Genomic DNA, 19,075 nt, shown 5'->3' with positions numbered 1-19,075 from the left:
ATTAGCATCCAGAATGCCATGGACCTTGAACTGCCTCTTCTTAGGGGAAGAGTAAATAAAATGTGTCTAGAAATATATTGGCTTTTTTTTTTGGCTGGGGAGCCTGAACTCTGGGCCTAGGCGCTGTCCCTCAGCTCTTCAGTTCAAGGCTAGCATTCTACCACTTGAGCCACAGTGCCACTTCCAGCTTTTTCTGCTTATGTGGTGCTGAGGAATCGAACCCAGGGCCTCATACATGCAAGACAGCACTCTACCACTGAGCCACCTTGCCAGCCCGGAAATATATTGGCTTTTGAACACACAGCAGGCATTAGATAAACTGAGGTTAAAAAAATGCATAAAGTACTCTCAAGGAAGGGAGGGAAAACAAATCTGCAAAAACCATGTCATTTGCTCATAGGAGGAAGTTTTAATGGCAGCCTTATCCAAACTTGCAATGCTTGCTGTTAGAATAAATGAGGCTGAACAAGATGTCCTTAACTCAATGTAAGAACAGTTGTGGTTTGAAGTCTCTGTTGCTTGGCTCAAACAGTGCATTAAATATTCCCCCTGGCTTTGTTGATGATTATTATCATTTCAATGGAAACAAACAAACCTTCCTGGAACAAGGTGTACAGACCGGGGGCCAGCACACCATCTGCCAGCACACACTCCAATAGGAAAATGTAGGAGCTGATAATGATCCATAAGTATTTTGTGCAGAAATACAAAATGGCATTTTATTTACATTTCTCTCTGAACAGAGGAAATATTTCTCTCAGTATTGAAATCTAATTAAGCTTTATATCCTGACATTGCTGATACATATCGTGACCTATCAGCGTAGGCTATGAACAATTATGCTGCTAATCAGATTCCATTTGCCTTCAGTGAGCTCGACAGTCTGAATGATCTCAGAGAACTTTCACAAGGAAAGGTGAAGTTTTTTTCAGATGTGTTCCAGTGCGTGTAGAGGGCAAATGGCTTCTCACCATGGCAACAATCAGGTTGCTAGGCTGGGCAAGGCCAAATGTGGAAAAATGGTCCTCTGAACATATCTACTGAAATGAATGGCTCATGCCACTGGCAACTTTCTTCAGGTTCTGATTAATTTCCCATGAAGTAATTGCTTGGCGTACATCCAAGCAGTTCCTTTATTTAGTGCTTCTTTGTCTTGCTGATGAAAGGGCCAATCAACACTGAGCAGTACAGCCTAAACCATGCATATGTGATGCCCACTGCACAGTATCCTGAGGTCAGTAACAAAGGGATAAAAGGATACCTCAGCTTCCAAGAGGTAAAAGGGAACAGGAATTCACAACAGACTTCCAGCGGCACTAGGCCAAGGAGGTACAAAGTTTCAGTCCAGTTTAAGAGAGCTTTTTCTTTTCTGAAGGAAAAGAGAAAAGGGCTGGTTTTAGATAAGCCATTTTGGTTTAGTAAACATTCCCTAGCTAAAGCTTCCCATTGCCACATTGTGATGTGAACTGCAGCCAAGGCTGGAGTCAGAAGACTGAACAAACCTCACAAGTAGCAAAAATACTAATGATCTATTATAGTACCTTGGCAATCCAAATTTTCCCAGTCATCTACATATGGTATCACTTAGCTGAATCTACTCACACAAAATTAGCCCTGCATATGGAATAGAGAAAGGGACGGGGTGCTAGCTAGCATAGTAGATAAGACCATATGTACATAATTGAGGATTCAAAGTCATTTTTAAATTTGGTAAAGTATAAATAACACAAAATTTACTACTTTATATTTTATTTTTTAAATATTTTTGTAAGCATACATCAATAATAGTTTAACCTTTTTTTTTTTTTTTTTTTGCCAGTCCTGAACTTAGGCCCTGGGCACTGACCCTGAGCTTCTTTTGCTCAAGGCTAGCACTCTACCACTTGAGCTACAGTGCCACTTCTGGCCTTTTCTATTTATGTGGTACTGAGGAATCGAACACAGGGCTTCATGCATGCTAGGCCAGCACTCTACCACTAAGCCATATTCTCAGCCCCAATAGTTTAACCTTTCTTTGGCCAATACTAAAGTTTAAACACAGAGCTTTGTGCTTGCTTGGCTGGTCCTACAACTTTAGCAATGCCTCCAGCCTGGCTTTTTGCTGGGTATTTTAGAGATGGAGTTTCAGACTTTCCTTCCCTGGCTGGCTTTAAACTATAATCATCCAATCTCAGCTTCTTAAGTAGGAATTAAAAGTCTCATGGAATTTTCTGTCATGAAGTTTTTTGTTTCAAACCATGATCCTCAGATCACAACCTCCTGAGTAGCTAAAATTATAGGGGGGAGTTACCAGCTCCCAGCCCCATGAGACTCTTATCTCCAGTTTACCAGCAAAAAGCCAAAAGTGGAGGTGTGGCTCAATTGGTAGTGCCATCATTGAGCGAAAAAGGTAACCAAGAGTTCAAGCCCCAGTAAAAGAAAAAAAAATAGTCCTAATATTAGTTAGAAAAGCAAAAACTTATTCTCATAATTCTGTACTAATTTTTAATAATTTTAGTTTTTTCCATTTTTTCTGTATTTTGTAATTTTACCCATAATTTTTTTTTTTTTTTTTTTTGGTCCGGTCGTGGGGCCTGAACTCTGGGCCTGGGTGCTGTTCCTCAGCTCTTCAGCTCAAGGCTAGCACTCTACCACTTGAGCCACAGTGCCACTTCCGGCTTTTTTCTTTTTGCTTATGTGGTGCTGAGGAATCGAACCCAGGGCCTTGAGCATGCAAGGCAAGCGCTCTACCACTGAGCCACCTTCCCAGCCCCTAATTTTCATATTTTATTTTATTATTATTTTTTTGGGTCTGGTCATGGGGCCTGAACTCTGGGCCTGGGCGCTGTCCCTCCGCTCTTCAGCTCAAGGCTAGCGCTCTACCACTTGAGCCACAGCGCCACTTCCGGCTTTTTTCTTTTTTCTTATGTGGTGCTGAGGAATCGAACCCAGGGCCTCATGCATGCAAGGCAAGCACCACTGAGCCACCTTCCCAGCCCCTTATTTTATTTTTTTTGAGACAGGCTCTCACTATGTAGCCTATGCTGGTCTTAAACTCTCCATCTTCCTGTCTGTGCTTCCGAAAGTATCTATGTGTGACCTACACCTGGCTTTCAAAGAGGTCTTTCTCCAATACTCCCCCAAACTAAAGATACAATCAATGCTGTCCTGATAAATGTATTATATGGGTAATTTAGCCTTCTACTTAGCAAATTTAACAAAAAAAATTAAATTATTATTTTTATTTAATTTTTTATTGTTACTAAAAGGAGATGTACAGGGAGATTACAGTTATATAAATCAGGTGAAGAGTACATTTACTTTGGACAATGTCACCCCTTCCCTAACTCTACGAGTTTTTCTCTCCCATCCTGACCCACAAGTTGTACAGTTCATTTTCAACATAGTGTCTAATGAGTATTACTGCTGCATTTAGCAATTTTTTAAAAAAGGTAATGCTGTTATACTATTGTTATAATGTGAAACAAAACTTCAAAGGCTTATCTGACTCTTCAAGGAGTATTTTACAAGAGTAAATATAACTTTAAATTTACTTTTTTAATTACCTGAATAGTGTCTTCAGTGAATAAACACTGTAAATGGTGAACAGTACCATGAGTAAGATTTTAATGGGAAGCTCTGTCAAAAGAAAATACAGATGATAGTTTAGTTGACAGATAAAAGGTCTCTAACAATTAAGGGAATATAAGCACACTGACACAGTAATATGTCAAATTAATGAACTTGACCACACTTTTTTGTGACATCTAAGTATACTTAAAATTAGGGGCAAAATGAGAGAACACATGAGCTTTCTCCTTTTGAGAGATTATAGTGTTGATTGGTTAAGTCAGAGAGTCCTAATGTGTAGCCCTGGGTGAAAAGGGAATGCTAGTCAAAAGTCAAAAGAAGCTGCTTTACCTGGTGCAGTGAAGAGCAGAGGGAAGAGGGAGTAATGTCCTGTTGTGGTCAGAATCAAAAAAATTGAAGCATCTCCTGCTTTTTCCACGGACAAGAGGCTAAAAATACAAAAATTTTTATAATAATTTCTTTTTTTTTTTTTTGTCAGTCATGGGGTTTGAACTTGGAGCTTGAACTCTGGGCTTGGGCACTGTCCCTGCACTCTTCAGCTCAAGGCTAGAGCCCTACCACTTGAGTCATAGAGCCCTACCACTTGAGTCACACAGCCATGTTGGGTTTTCTGGTGGTTAATTGGGGAGAAGAGTCTCATGGACTTCCCTTGCCTGGGCTGGCTTTGAACTGCGATCCTCAGATCTCAGCCTCCTGAGTAGCTACGAACACAGGCATGAGCCACCAGTGCCTGGCTTATGATAATTTCTTAAAACAACTTAAACTACACTTGCAAAAAGCTTGAATACAGCATCTATTAATATTCTTAGAACTGGCTTATGCATAAAATAAATATTGATTCTGCTACAAGTCCAGTTCAACTGAAAATATCCATTTGGTAAGCAATTGATAATATTGTACCATGTTGAATCTGGGAATACAAACAGTGCAGCTCACTTTCCTGACTAATTGCCTTCTCCAAAAAAAAGGGATATTGTGGGGCTGGGAGGTGCCTGGAGGGAGCAGTCAGGGAAACAGGACTCAAATTCATTCCCAAACCTGTAGTTTGTCTTGTACACAAAGCCCTGCACCTGTACAAAGATATTAAAAACTGCCGGGCACTTATAGCTCATGCGTATAATCCTAGCTATTCAGGAGGCTGAGATCTGAGGATCACGGTTCAAAGCCAGCTTGGGCAAGGAAAGTCCCTGAGACTCTTATCTCCAATAACTACCAGAAAACCAGAAGTGGTGCTGTGGCTCAAGTGGTAGAGAGCTGCATTGAGCTGAACAACTGAGGAACAGTGCCCAGACCCAGAGTTAAAGCCCCACAACACACTCTCTCTCTCTTTCTTTTCTCTTCTCTCTCTCTCTCTCACACACACACAGATATTAAAACCTCTGCTCTCCTTTTATTTGGAAATTCCATGTTGCTAAATAAACCCAGAGAAACAGGGACTGACCTGAAAATTTTGCTTAATGTTTTTTTAGAGCTTAAGTGATTCCTTAAGCTTTGAGACAAACTTCCAGAAAAAAGGCTGATTCCATTACCATCTATCTACTGAGTTCCAATTATGAGCACTGCATTTACAATGCCTTTTCCCTCTCTCCCCCACCCTAGAATAGCAGAGTGAAAACACCACAGAATTTAACATCAAAAGATCAGGCTAGGCACTGACTGCTATTTGCTAGTTGTGTGACTTTGTTTTGTTTTGTATTGCTGTGTAGCCCAGGTTATCTACCATCTCTATCTTCCTGACTCTAACTCTCTAGTGCTGAGATTACAGGTATATACTGCTATGCCAAGCTTGGGAGTGTTTTTGCTAGGCATAGAAAGTGCATGCTTTATTTTTTCTGTGATTCTAGACTGGAATCCAAGGCCTCATGCAAGGCAAGTGTTCTTCCACTAAGCAACAGCCCCAGATGGCATCTATTACACAGGTGTCTACACATAGGAGTAAGTTGCCATGTCTGGCTTAACAGTGTTACTTTGGATCAGTCATGAACTCTCCAAGCCAGAGTACCTGCTGATGCTAAGATAGGAATGATACAAATGTATGCTAAGTACCTTAAAGATTGTTGAGGCTCAAAAGAAAACAAAAACAAAACAGTTCTGGAAAATCTATGGTGCAGTATAAATGTTATAGAATTATTCCAGAATGGAGTCAGACCTTACTTGACTGACAATTAATAAGAAACCATGGAACTTTATTTTCACAGATGTAGTAATGCCAAAGTCCATGCTTTCCAAATGATGCTGCACTCACTATCCAGACCTATCATGCTAATCTAATACAAAAAGCACATGCATTTTTATATACTTTACAGGAAGGAGAACTTTTTTTCCCCCCAACAGCCATTTGGATATTTATAACATCATTCAAAAGCCACACAAAATTCAATATATGCAGATGGATGTAGGCAGCCCACAAGAAGTATAATGTATCTATCTTGTCATGTACCAAATGATTTTGTGGCCTTTATATGGTTCTCTGGATAGACATTCCTCACCCCTAGGAACCTTCATGGGCCTAAGTTAAACATTCCTGTCCTGTCCTATTGGAAATCTGTCCTTTGCCTTTGCCTATCAAATCCCACTGAACAAGATAAGAGAGAAGCAGAGCAGTTGGAAAACAGTGAAATTGGTCAGCAATGCTGATTGCCAAGTTATGAGCTTACCTCATTGGGAGAACTGCAAGGAGAATTGCTTTTTCATGGACATGCCACCCAAACATGAAGGAGCTCAAGGCACAGAGAATTAGGCATCGAAGGAAGCCTCTGGGCCCTTGGGGTTTAAACCAAAGACAGAAAATAGAGGGCTAGAAACAATAGGCAAAGATAAAATTTCAGTATCATTTCTAGTTGGCTTTATAAAGTATTTAGGAAAGTACAGTTTGCATCATCTCTGAAAAACAGGAGATTCTAGACAATGCTTCATTGAACTGGGTAATTTATCCCTTTGTGCACAGTCCACTTAAAGTTAACTAACTTTTAAAGGGAAAAGCAGGTATTTAGAAGCATGACTCTAACTTACTACAATTAATCCCAGTTATTAAATAAGTTGAAATGATAAGTTCTGGGCTATACAATATAATAATTTATGACAGATTTATTATTAGTCATCTATATTATTAATTGATATTTACTGAACTTCTTTTTTTTTTTTTTGTCGGTCATGGGGCCTGAACTCTGGGCCTGAGCACTGTCCCTCAGCTCTTCAGCTCAAGGATAGCACTCTACCACTTGAGCCAAAGCACCACTTCCAGCTTTTTCTGCTTATATGGTGCTCAGGAATCGAACCCAGGGCCTCATGCATGCAAGGCAGTCACTCTACCACTGAGCCACCTTCCCAGCCCCTTACTAAACCTCTTAAGTCAAACTACCCAAGTTCACACATTTATGGACTATAAATTAGATTTCACACTATTAATAAATAAGTATCTGGTTCTGTGAGCTTGAGTGTGATTTACAGTAAAACTATTACCTTTTGTATAAAGCTTACGGTTTGAGATTTTGAGAAAAACAAAAACAAAAAAACACGTCTGCTTTGGTTAAAATATGAGCTTAGTTACCTACATACTAGTTCTGCCACATAATTAAGAAGTCAGGTATCTTTGCTAGTAGGTTCCATCATTTGGAAACAAAAATTAAAACTGCATCAACTATCAACAGAGCTGAGCTTACAGCCAACTCTTAGTTCATTAAGACATAATATCCATGCACCAGCCAGATGTATTCTGATCATTTTGCCAAGGCTGACAAACAAAACAAAGTGTAGATATTCCTGCCATAAAGATTACCTTTTTCGGGGAGTGGGAAGGTGGCTCAGTGGTAGAGCACTTGCCTTGCATGCATGAGGCCCTGGGTTCGACTCTTAAGCACCACATAAGCAAAAAAATCCAGAAGTGGTGTTGTGGCTCAAGTGGTAGAGCACTAGCCTTGATCTGAAGAGCTGAGGGATAGCCCCAGGCCCAGAGTTCAGGCCCCACGACTGGCACAAAAAAAAATTTCCTTTTTCTCAACCATGTGGTCTATACCTTCTCCTCACTGGCCTCCCCATGCCAGACTAGACAGATGGTCTCATAACCAGTGGCAAGAATCTCTGACAGAGAGGCTTTACGATAATTCTTTACTGTGTTCAAAGTTCCTTTAAGAATTGCTAGGCGGGGCTGGGAAGGTGGCTCAGTGGTAGAGCGCTTGCCTTGCATTCCTGAGGCCCTGGGTTTGATTCCTCAGCACCATATAAGCAAAAAGAAAAAAGCTGGAGGTGACGTTGTGGCTCAAGTGGTAGAGTGCTATCCTTGAGCTGAAGAGCTGAGGGACAGCGCCCAGGCCCAGAGTTCAGGCCACACGGACCGGACCCCCCCCAAAAAAAAAAAAAAAAAAAAAAAAGAATTGTTAGGCAATATTTCAGTCTGTAGGATTTCAGCCATGGAATTTATCCTGCAGTTGGAAAAGCCTGAAAGGTGAAATTCAATCAGCCAGGCAGTAAGCAAAGCAGAGCAACACACTGGAGAAATGAGTACCACTTGCTGAGGTCTTACCAGCATGGCAATCAGGGTGCAGATGAGGGTTGCCAAGGGTGTGACTGAGGGCAGGACCGTGTGCTGAAACTGCTGAACCAAGCCACTAGTCATTGAGGCCTTGGGGATCTTATTGGGGTTGAGAAGATTCAATTCCAAACCTACACAGAAAGTAGACATTGTAATGTGCTTTATTTTTATTAATGGAACTCCACATTTTGTTAGTCAATTCCTTGAGAAAAATAAATGAGTAAATCTTATTGCTGTTCAAACCAAGCTTTTATGAACTCATCTGTACTATCTTACCTCTTCCAGAATGTGGCTTTTACAATTATAATCAGTTGTAAGTTAAGACTGGAATGGAGAATCTGTGCAGCCTACAAGGTTTGGCTTATCAAGTCTTCCATGATCTAGTCCCTTCTTACCTCTCCAGCCTCAACTCTACAGTGTTAAGTGTGGCCTGGCCATAATAAAACTAACTGTATCCCCAACACATAACACTATGTCTCTTTCTGAGGCTTTGCTTAAAATGACCTCATTTTGCCAAAATAACTCCTTCTTTACTCACCAAGAAAGCTGAGTTTCTTGTGAGCTCTGTATTTTAGTGATCACTGCACACTGTTTTTATGTACTCATTTCCTTTCATGTGTTTCTTAGAGACAAATGATGAATTCATTTCTATCTCCAGACATGGGAACTCAATAAATTCTTATCAAATGATCTAAGTCTAGCTCCATCCCAAAAAGCTCCAGGGCAACAGGATAGTCTCAGCCGGAGCACCTATGCAATTGTGACTAATGCCATTCAAAGTCAGTGCAGTGTAGGAAAGATGAAGACTATCAAAGTATTTTCTACTTATTTACCTCTTTTCCTTTCCCTTCAGCTTTTGATTTTCTTTTTTATTTTTTTTTAATTTTTTTTTGGGTCCGGTCGTGGAGCCTGAACTCTGGGCCTGGGCGCTGTCCCTCAGCTCTTCAGCTCAAGGCTAGCGCTCTACCACTTGAGCCACAGCGCCACTTCCGGCTTTTTTCTTTTTGCTTATGTGGTGCTGAGGAATCGAACCCAGGGCCTCGAGCATGCAAGGCAAGTGCTCTACCACTGAGCCACCTTCCCAGCCCAGCTTTTGATTTTCTTTTAAAGCTAACAACTATTTCTTTGAAACACAGTTGCTTGTGCTTTATAAGTAGGTGCTCCAGGGGAGGCATAGCAGTTTCTTATAGCAGTTTCAGCCCTGGATCTCAATCTGGCTCAAGCTGGCTGTTCAAAGTTTTTTTGAAATATTGTTCAAAATTACTTTTCAAGAGCGCCTTGTATATTAAGGCTGGATTCACAGTGAGTGACAATGTTGCTACCAAATTACAAGTTCCAGTAAGTACATGACAAGCAGTTAATACCAGCTACCATACAGGAGCTACCTGCCATGTGCCAAGAGTAGACATTACTTTTAACTCCTTAAGGCAGACAGATGGGCAAATTTGTTGAAAGCCACATGACTAATAGGTGGTAGGACTGAACTTGAGTATGTCTAGCTCCAAAGTCTCTGGTATTGACAATCCAGCATTTTTTTTTTTTTTTTTTTGCTTTTGTTCCTTATATCACACTGTGTGGGAACAGTTTCAGCAGTAGACTCCCTGCAGTAATAAGTAAGACTACAGGAATGTAATGACTTGGTAAGGTGCACAGCAGCAATTTACACCAAGTCTTGTAAAATCTAGATTAGAAGTCAACAAATCTGGGCTGGGAAGGTGGCTCAGTGGTAGAGCGCTTGCCTTGCATGCTTGAGGCCCTGGGTTCGATTCCTCAGCACCACATAAGCAAAAAAAGAAAAAAGCCGGAAGTGGTGCTCTGGCTCAAGTGGTAGAGCGCTAGCCTTGAGCTGAAGAGCTGAGGGACAGGGCCCAGGCCCAGAGTTCAGGCCCCACAACTGGACCAAAAAAAAAAAAAAAAAAAAGAAGTCAACAAATCTATAGACTAAGGGCTAAATACAGCCTTCAGAGCCATTTTTCCATAGCAGTGAAGGTATATAAATGGTTTTTACATTTTTACTTTTTTTTTTTTTAAAGCAGGGCTACTCTTGAATTCTTGGGCTCAAGTGATCCTCCTGCTTCAGCTACTCAAGTAGTTGGGCCTATACACATGGGTCATCATACCAGTTTTTCACATTTTTTAAAGGACAAAACAAAACAAACAAAAATACTATATATGTGACTATGTGATACACTACAGAAAAACTTTGCTAACCATGGCTCCTGGTCCTGCATTTTCCCACAATGCTCAGCTGGATTCACAAATGAGAGGCTGAGGCTGAGGGTGGGGCTCAAACAGCAAGCATGAGGCTACAAGTTCAAATTATAGTACCACCAAAAAAAACCCCAAAATAAATAAAACAATGACAGACTAAACTATTTCACTGTGAATTACTGTTAGCAGAGCCAGATTAAGGCCTGTATTTAACTTAAAAAGCCAGACTTAAAAAGCCTAGCTCAGGCATTCTATTTCTGTTCCTCTCATGCATAAATGCAGGGATATCACTTTATTGATTTGAAACTCACAGTCACAAATTACACATTCTTCTTTCCTTGCTTCTTCATATATTTAAGCTTAAATGTGGGTTAAATTCTGCTGAATAATGTTTTCCTTTAGGCAAAAGTTACCTTTAAAAAGTGTTTAAATATTTAGTTTTTTTTTTCCCCCTCAGAGACCCACATCTCATTGCCACAAGGAGCTTTTATGAGGAATGCAGTCTATTTACTGCTTTAAAGCCTCAGCTCCAAAAACTGCTGCCTTGTTCTTCCTGATAACTGATGTTCAAGACTACAGAACAAACAGTTCTGCCACATTCAAAACACAGCAGGCTGTCCATTTCTCCCAGTGACCAGTCCTTTCAGCATTCACAGGCTAGGAGAAGACCTGCTACCATACCGATGATGGACAGCACTTTGTCCAAAGCATTGTAAAGAGCCCAGAAGTTTGGAGCCCAGTATGCATGGCAGAGGCCTCTCTTGAAAGGAAAGAGTCGGGAAAACAATTGAGGCAGCTGGTTCTGTTGAAAAGAGAAATGAAACTGATTAAATAGTCATCAAACACTTCCAAGCTCAAAAATAGAACTGGCTAGAGCACAATGTGGCCCACATTAGGAAGTCTTTGTTCCTTTGGGCAAGTGGTTGTCTGATGCTGTGCAGTTCAGAAACCACTTTTGTGAACTGACCACTGGGACAAGACGCATAGAAATACTCTGAATCTCAGTCCATGATGTTCTGGAGTAAATACAATAATGAAGGTCTTTCAGATGCAAAGGAGATTACAGAATGCACCTGATCTGGGTCTCCTGGAGTGAAGGGAGAGTAGGGCAGAGAACATGAAGGTTCTTCTGTTTCAGTAGGATTAAAACCCATTTCAGGGTGGGAAAGGAAAAATGAACATCTATTATATTATAGGCACTTGAAAATACTTGCTGACCAGTAAAGAATGCAAAATACTGATTTGGGGGGGGGGGAGTTAAATATAAATTTTGGAAAGTAAGTGAATTTTGAAATATGCAATCCACAAATAATGAAGATCAATTTTGTGAGTAACATTTCAGTTAACCTATACAAAGGTGAATATGCACAAAAATGTCTGAGAGAACACTACCTTTGAGAGGTCATAAGAGGTACATGAAGTAAGAAAGGACTAGTTTTTACTTATTTCATACATTCTTGGCTTCGTTGTTTTTTCTAAACAAAACAAAAACATGTATTACTTTATTTTATGTCAGTTGTGAGGCTTGAACTCAGGGCCTGGGTGCTATCCCTGAGCTCTTTTGCTCAAGGCTAGCACTCTACCACTTTGAGCCACAGTGCCACTTCCAGCTTTCTGGGGGTTAATTGGATATAGAAGTCTCACACAGTTTCCTGCCAAGGCTGGCTTTGAACTGCGACCCTCAGATCTCAGCCTTCTGGGAAGTTAGGATTTACAGGCATGAGCCACCAGTACATGGTATATTGCTTTGTTTTTAAAAAAAATAAGAAGAAAGAAAGAAAAAGGTTAGACGGTATTATGCTTGTGGGGAGGATAAAAGAGGTTGAATATTATCAAACTAAATTATTTGCAACCATGAAAATGGAATAAAGAAACTTGTTGGGGATGCTATGTTTAAGGGGAGGGGATGAAATTGATTAGAATAATATAAACATGTGTAGAGATGTAACAATAACCCCTCCCCCTACAATAGAAACCAATACTACTACTACTACTACTACTACTACTAAACTTACCAAAGCTAGGAAAGGACCCAATGAAAGAGCAGACACTAGGAAGACAATCAGTCCCAGGGAAAAAACACGGACAAAACTGAAACTGTTCCACTGGACAGAGCCATCTGCAGAAAGGGAACACTCATTATCAAGCGCATGGACAAGTGTCCCCCAACAGTAACTACAAGATACCCCCAACAGGACACTGATCTTCCTCATTTTTTGATAGTGGCTTATATACAGCCCAGACTGGCCTCAAATTCAAGATCTTTCTGCTCTAGCCCCTTGAAAGATGGGATTATATGCCATTCCACGCAGCTGTACACTAGACCATATGGAAAGAGCAGAGAAGTCAGGATGGTAGAGGGTTTACAGGGTCTAAAACTGAGAGGTACATGCTGTGTTTCATAATACTCTATTAATAAGCCACTAAGTCAATACAGTGAATGAAGGAAAAAAAAAAAAAAGATTTTTCTATCATCACTGACACTCGCCTGGTTTGCTTGAAATGAAACAGTAAGATCGCAGCAGATATACACCATAGGCCGGTGCTACATAGAGGTAGATGTGCTTGAAGTGGAGAAGGGTGGCAAAGAGAAATGCTCCTTCCATATGCCTTTTCTAGGACAGTGAGAAGGGAAACAGTGCTTTAAAATTCAAAGTAATTGAAATGCAATTATGAAGTATTCTGGACTGGACTCTGAAACAGAAAAAGAACATTAGTTAAAAAGCTGGCAAAATGAACATAAACCAGGGTTGGTTTCTTAATCTTGAATGCCCAGTTATGTAATACGGTACCCTTAGGGGAAAATGAATAAGGGATTCAAGAACTCCAACTCTGAACTACTTTTGCAACATTCCCATAAAGCTAAAGTTATTCTAAAAAACAATGAATAGAAAGTAGAAAACGACTTAGAAGGCTGAGGGAGGAGAATTTCAAGTTTGAGGACAGCTTAAACCATGCAATAAGATTCTGTCTCAAAATCAAAGAGCAAAAAGAAAGAAGAAAAAAGTTTTTTTTTTTTTTTTGTTTGTTTTTTTAAGTTGAGGTCTTGTTATGTTGTCCAGGCTGGCCTAGAATTTCTGGGCTCAAAAACTCCTCTTGTCAGCTGGGTGCCGGTGGCTCACTCCTGTAATCCTAGCTACTCAGGAAGCTGAGATCTGAGGGTCATGGTTCAAAGCCAGCCCAGGCAGGAAAGTCTGTGAGACTCTTATCTCCAATAAACCACTAGAAAACCAGAAGTGGTGCTGTGGCTCAAGCGGTAGAGCCTTCACCTTGAGCTGAAGAGCGCAGGGACAGCACCCAAGTGGAGTTCAAGCCCCACAAACAATCCAAAAGACCAAAAAAACAAAACAAAAAACCCCTCTTGTCTCAGCCTTCCTAGTGACAGGACTATAGGCATGAAACACCACACCTGAAATAGAAGCTATTTTTTTAGAAGATATATTCTAAAACACAAATGAAATATGCTTACGTTATATATAAAAATATTCCTCCTACATGTAGATCACTGTACTACTCTTCCCTTCTATATGATTTAAATTTTCTTTTCTTTTTTTTTTCGGTTGTGGAGCCTGAACTCTGGGCTGGTGGTTCATGCCTGAAATACTACTCAGGTTGAGATGAGGATAGTGGTTCAAAGACAGCACAGGCAGAAAAGTGTGTAAGACTCTTACCTTCAACTAATTACCAAAAAGCCAGAAATGGAGCTGTGTCTCAAGTGGTAGAACACTAGCCTTGAGTAGTACAAAAGCTGAGTACAAAAGCTCAGGGACAGTACCCAGCCCACGTTCAAGCCCTAGGACCAACACACACACACACACACACATGCATGCACGCACGCACACACACAGTAGAGCACTAACTTTGAGCACAAAAGCTCAGGGATAACACTCAGCCTAAGTTCAAGCCCTAGGACCAACATACACACACACACACAACACACACACACACACACACACACACACACACACACACACACACACACACACACACACACACACACACACACACACACACACACACACACACACACACACACAGTCTCTACATGGTGTTATGCTAAATACCCCCCCCTTTTTTAAAAAGGTAGACCTGGGGTACTCAAGGCCTTCAGCTATCTAGGCAGGCACTTTACCACTTGAGCCACATTGCCAGCAGTTTGAAGCCAGCCCAGGCAGGAAAGTCTGTAAGACTCATTATCTCCCATTAAATTACCCCCAAGCAGGGGGGTGGGAGTCAAGCAGGCCACCAGTGGCTCACGCCTGTAATTCTAGCTACTCTGGAGGCTGAGATAGGAGGGTTGAGATTCAAAGCCAGGAAAGTCAGTGAGACTCTTTATCTCCAATTAACTACCAGAAAACTGGAAGTGGCACTGTGGCTCAAAGTGGTTGAGTGCTAGCCTTGAGCGAAAAAGCTCAGGAACAGTGCCTAGGGCCCTAGAGTTCAAGTCCCAGCATTGGCACATAAAACAGTTAGTGAGAGCTGGGAAGGTGGCTCAGTGGTGTGAGTGCTTGCCTTGCATGCATGAGGCCCTGGGTTCGATTCCTCAGCACCACATAAGCAGAAAAAGCTAGAAGTGGTGCTGTGGCTCAAGTGGTAGAGCGCTAGCCTTGAGCTGAAGAGCTGAGGGACAGTGTCCAGGCCCAGAGTTCAGGCCCCATGACTGGCAAAAAAAAAAAAAAAAAAAAGTTAGTGAAACCTTGTTTGATAAGTAAATTGATTGTGGCATTCCTAGCCATGCCTAAGGGCAGTTGGATCAGGGTCTGAGTCCTATAAAAAATACAAGAACCTATCTGAAAAATAACTAAAGCAGGGAAGGGAAAAAACAAATAGTTTACATAGGAATGGGGAGGGGTAGGGGTTGGGGGAGGGGGAGTGTAGTTGTAGAGATGGGAGGGAAGGGATGGTAGGGGAAAAACAAAGGAGGAGGCAACAATGCTTGATAAGAAATGTACTCATTACCTTGTCTCAGCTCATGTAATTGTAACCCCTCTGTACAGTATTTTCACAATAAAAAACTTATTAAAAAGAAAAAAACTAAAGCAAAGAAGGGCTGGGGTGTTGTACAATTGGTAGAGTGCTTGCCTAGCAAGCTGAGGACCCAAGTTTAAATCCTAGAACTGCAAACAAAACCCCCTAGAGTAAACTAAAAAAGCCTGAATTTTATCTATATCAAAGGAATTTTAGAAGGCTCAAATGTGGTAGGGTCCTGATAGTCCATGAGGGAAACTGCCAAAGACCCACAAAGGCCAAGTTCCTTTTCTCACTATCTCATCATGGGTGGTCTAGAATAGGTATGGCTCCAATTTTACAACTTAACCAGGTCTAGCTGAACCATCCAACAATCATTCATGGTACACCAATTATGTTCTATGTACAAAGTGACTTTTTCCACAGTGTTCTTTTTTGAAACAAGATTTCACTATATATAGTCTTAAATTTATAATCCTCCTGCCTCATGATTCTCCTATTTCTTATTGGAATTACAGAAATGCACCATCACACTTGGCTACTATGTGGCCTTTTGTGGCTAAGAGAAGTTTATCAAGACATTTATAGTCAACAAAAAACTTTCATTTATTTGTTTACAGTGTGGGGTAATGAATCCATGGTGTCAGGCATGCTAGGCAAGTCCTCTACCACTGAGCCATACTTTGAGCCCCTATAGCTAATAAAGAACTTTAAAACAGACTATTAAACTTGATCTTCTCAAAGTATCTATGATAGGTTTTGCATTACAAAAAAGAATGCAGGAGTAAATTTTATGTATGATATAAAGTCATTCCCAATGACTTGTCTTTGGTCAAAGACTTCCAAACTTGTTGCATGAGATATTAAAATCCCTTAGGAAATTCCTAAAACCCTACCCAGGAAATTCTGATTCAGATTAAGGAGGAGTGGCCCAGATACCTGAAATTTTTATTTTCTCCCCTATAAAAGGACGGCAATTATTAAGACAATTTCATAGACTGTTTATAAGGTTTATTCAGTAAGACATTCCATGCAATTACTCCAACGCAGCAAATATATGTGTGCAGCCCTTGACTGAGTGACTCAGCGTTACTCAGGATTTTAATTTTTTTATTTTTTTTATTTTTTTGGTTGGCCGTGGGGCTTGAACTCTGGGCCTGGGTGCTGTCCCTCAGCTCTTCAGCTCAAGGCAAGCGCTCTACCACTTGAGCTACAGCGCCACTTCCGGTTTTCTGGTGGTTTATTGGAGATAGGAGTCTCACGGTCTCTCCTGCCCGGGCTGGCTTTGAACCTCGATCCTCAGATCTCAGCCTCCTGAGTAGCTAGGATTATAGGCGTGAGCCACCAGTGCCCGACCTGTTAGTCAGGATTTTAACCCAACTTTTTCTGCTTCCTTATTTTCTATTTCCCATTCTACTTCTCTACTAGCATTTGATGGCAAAGCACCAGCAGAGGTACTATGCTATAAAAATTGCCAGAAATTTCCACCTACAGAAATGGCCCCCACCAAACACAAAACTCAAGCTTAATTCAGGCCTGCCACACTCTATTAAGTTCTTTAAATATAATTTTTCTCATCTGTAAAAGGAAGAAAACTTGTCAAAAGAAAAGACAGAATTTTTGAGACTACCCTGTGTCTATAAAACTTAAGACTAATCCATCACCCACTGCAATGTTGCCTTTACAAGTTAAACATCAAAGGGTTCAAATCGAATTAGGCGCTTTGTATTTACCTGAAACAACCGTGCAATGGAGAGTAGCATTAATCCAAATAAAAACCCATTGTACTGGAAATGGATATCTGGGGAAATGTCAAGGACAAACAACAGGGGATAAAAATTTCTAAAAGAACTATGTTAGTTAAGTATAGAAAATGTAAATGCCTTCTTAATATGCTAAAATTAGACAAAAATATTACTATTAATTTGGCTTTCCATAAACATTTTTTTTTTGTTTGTTTATTTGGGTCCGGTCATGGGGCCTGAACTCTGGGCCTGGGTGCTGTTCCTCAGCTCTTCAGCTAAGGCTAGCGCTCTACCACTTGAGCCACAGTACCACTTCTGGCTTTTTTTCTTTTTGCTTATGTGGTGCTGGGGAATCGAACCCAGGGCCTCATGCATGCAAGGCAAACGCTCTACTACTGAGCCACCTTCCCAGCCCCCCCATAAACATTTTCTATAAAGAGTCAAATCCTAGAATTAGAATTTATGTTTAAGAAGAAAAGCAAAAAATGTTTCCATGTGTTTTCCTACCTTAAGGGCCCAGGCAGCGAAGAGCCAAGAAGTTTTTTTTAGAATTAGGGATTAAGAGGGAAGGGACCCCACAGCCACTGAAAGTCAGTGAGCAGGACTCCCATTTGTTCTTTTGTTTTTTGAAACATGATTTCTCTATACAATTTAGGCTAGCCTCAAACTCATTATCCTCTTGTTTTAGCCTCCCAAGTACTAGGATTACAAGCATATACTATTACAACTGGCTGTTCTATTGTTTGAAGCACAGATAATTTTTTTTTTTGGGGGGGGGGTTTCCTGTGGCTTGAACTCAGGGCCTGGAGGCTGTCCCAGAGCTTCCTTTGCTTAAGGCTAGCACTCTACCCCTTGACCCACAGCTCCACTTCCAGATTTTTCCTGAATGGGCTAGCTATGAACCACAATCCTCAGATCTTAGCCTCCTAAGTAGCTAAGATTTCAGGCCTGAGCCACCAGTGCCTGGCTACTTGATCTCATTATTAAGCATCACAATATCTGTGAGGTTGTTAGAATCATACTTTCTACAGCTAAATAAAATAAGGCTAAGAGACATTAATTTACTAAACTGTATGACAACATATCTATGACTACAGTCAGATCAGACTGAAACAAAACCTGGGTGTTTTCCTCCACACCAGTTACTTTTATGGAGACTGAAAAATATTAGGCTTCTTTCATTAGGATTTTAATTACATTCAGACCCTTTGTGTTTAAGAACTTCATTAAAGCCGGGCGCTGGTGGCTCACGCCTGTAATCCTAGCTACTCAGGAGGCTGAGATCTGAGGATCGCGGTTCAAAGCCAGCCCGGGCAGGAGAGACCGTGAGACTCCTATCTCCAATAAAACCACCAGAAAACCGGAAGTGGCGCTGTAGCTCAAGTGGTAGAGCGCTCGCCTTGAGCTGAAGAGCTAAGGGACAACGCCCAGGCCCAGAGTTCAAGCCCCACGACCGACAAAAAAAAAAAAAAAAGAACTTCATTAATATGTGGTAAGCTGAGATAGTGGCAAAACATGAAGTCCTGAATGTTCCCATAAGCACACTATGTCTTTCCTATGAAAGGTATTTACAACAATGTGTTATAACATTTGTTAGATAAATCTAAAGACAAGCTACAAATTGCAATATGCACACATATAGTACAGAAAATTTAACTGATTCTTACATGTTACTATTAACTTTCCAGGAACAAAGTATCCTAACAACCAGAGTCCAGTAAACCTGTGCAGAAAGCAAGGTGACAGGAGCCCAGTAGCCTATTTTCTAAAGCAGCTTACATTTGATAATCATCACTATAAAAAGTTAATTATTAAAGTACAGCAGAATAAGTAGGGGACTAGTACACAGACTATCAAGGATACGGTCCACAATTAACAACCCGAAGTTCCATAGTAGTAACACTGACAGAATAAACTTCGGCTTCTCCATAAGTTCTTTACTTGCTCTTTTTCCATTAATGCATTTACAGCACCTAGGTTGACACATCAGAAAATAAACAGACACAACTTCATCTTCACTAGAATACAACAGTGCTTTCTGTGGAGTACA

At 40.8% G+C, this 19,075-nt stretch overlaps 1 protein-coding gene across 3 annotated transcripts in view; it reads right to left on the bottom strand.

The window, feature by feature from the left end:
• Positions 1-389: 389 nt before the first annotated feature.
• Positions 390-19,075, bottom strand: part of Alg8 (ALG8 alpha-1,3-glucosyltransferase) — a 28,377-nt gene continuing 9,691 nt past the window's right edge. For 2 of the 3 annotated variants that reach the window (XM_070034924.1, XM_070034923.1), the window contains exons 4-13: positions 18,889-18,998; positions 17,014-17,081; positions 12,801-12,927; positions 12,328-12,431; positions 10,994-11,114; positions 8,093-8,232; positions 6,228-6,367; positions 3,901-3,998; positions 3,546-3,618; positions 390-1,369 (exon numbers count right to left, since the gene is read on the bottom strand). In XM_070034924.1, the coding sequence (XP_069891025.1) occupies positions 1,138-1,369; positions 3,546-3,618; positions 3,901-3,998; positions 6,228-6,367; positions 8,093-8,232; positions 10,994-11,114; positions 12,328-12,431; positions 12,801-12,927; positions 17,014-17,081; positions 18,889-18,998 (1,213 nt within the window). In that variant the 3' untranslated portion in view covers positions 390-1,137. The remainder of the gene's footprint in view (positions 1,370-3,545; positions 3,619-3,900; positions 3,999-6,227; positions 6,368-8,092; positions 8,233-10,993; positions 11,115-12,327; positions 12,432-12,800; positions 12,928-17,013; positions 17,082-18,888; positions 18,999-19,075) is intronic. The other variant, XM_070034925.1, reaches the window with a different exon arrangement.

Source organism: Dipodomys merriami, unplaced genomic scaffold, assembly GCF_024711535.1.
Source record: "Dipodomys merriami isolate MVZ:Mamm:240054 unplaced genomic scaffold, mDipMer1.0.p SCAF_25, whole genome shotgun sequence".
In the NCBI taxonomy this organism is placed as follows: Eukaryota; Metazoa; Chordata; class Mammalia; order Rodentia; family Heteromyidae; genus Dipodomys; species Dipodomys merriami.
The sequence above is the reverse complement of the archived record's forward strand: the minus strand, read 5'-3'. Positions and strand labels throughout refer to the sequence as shown.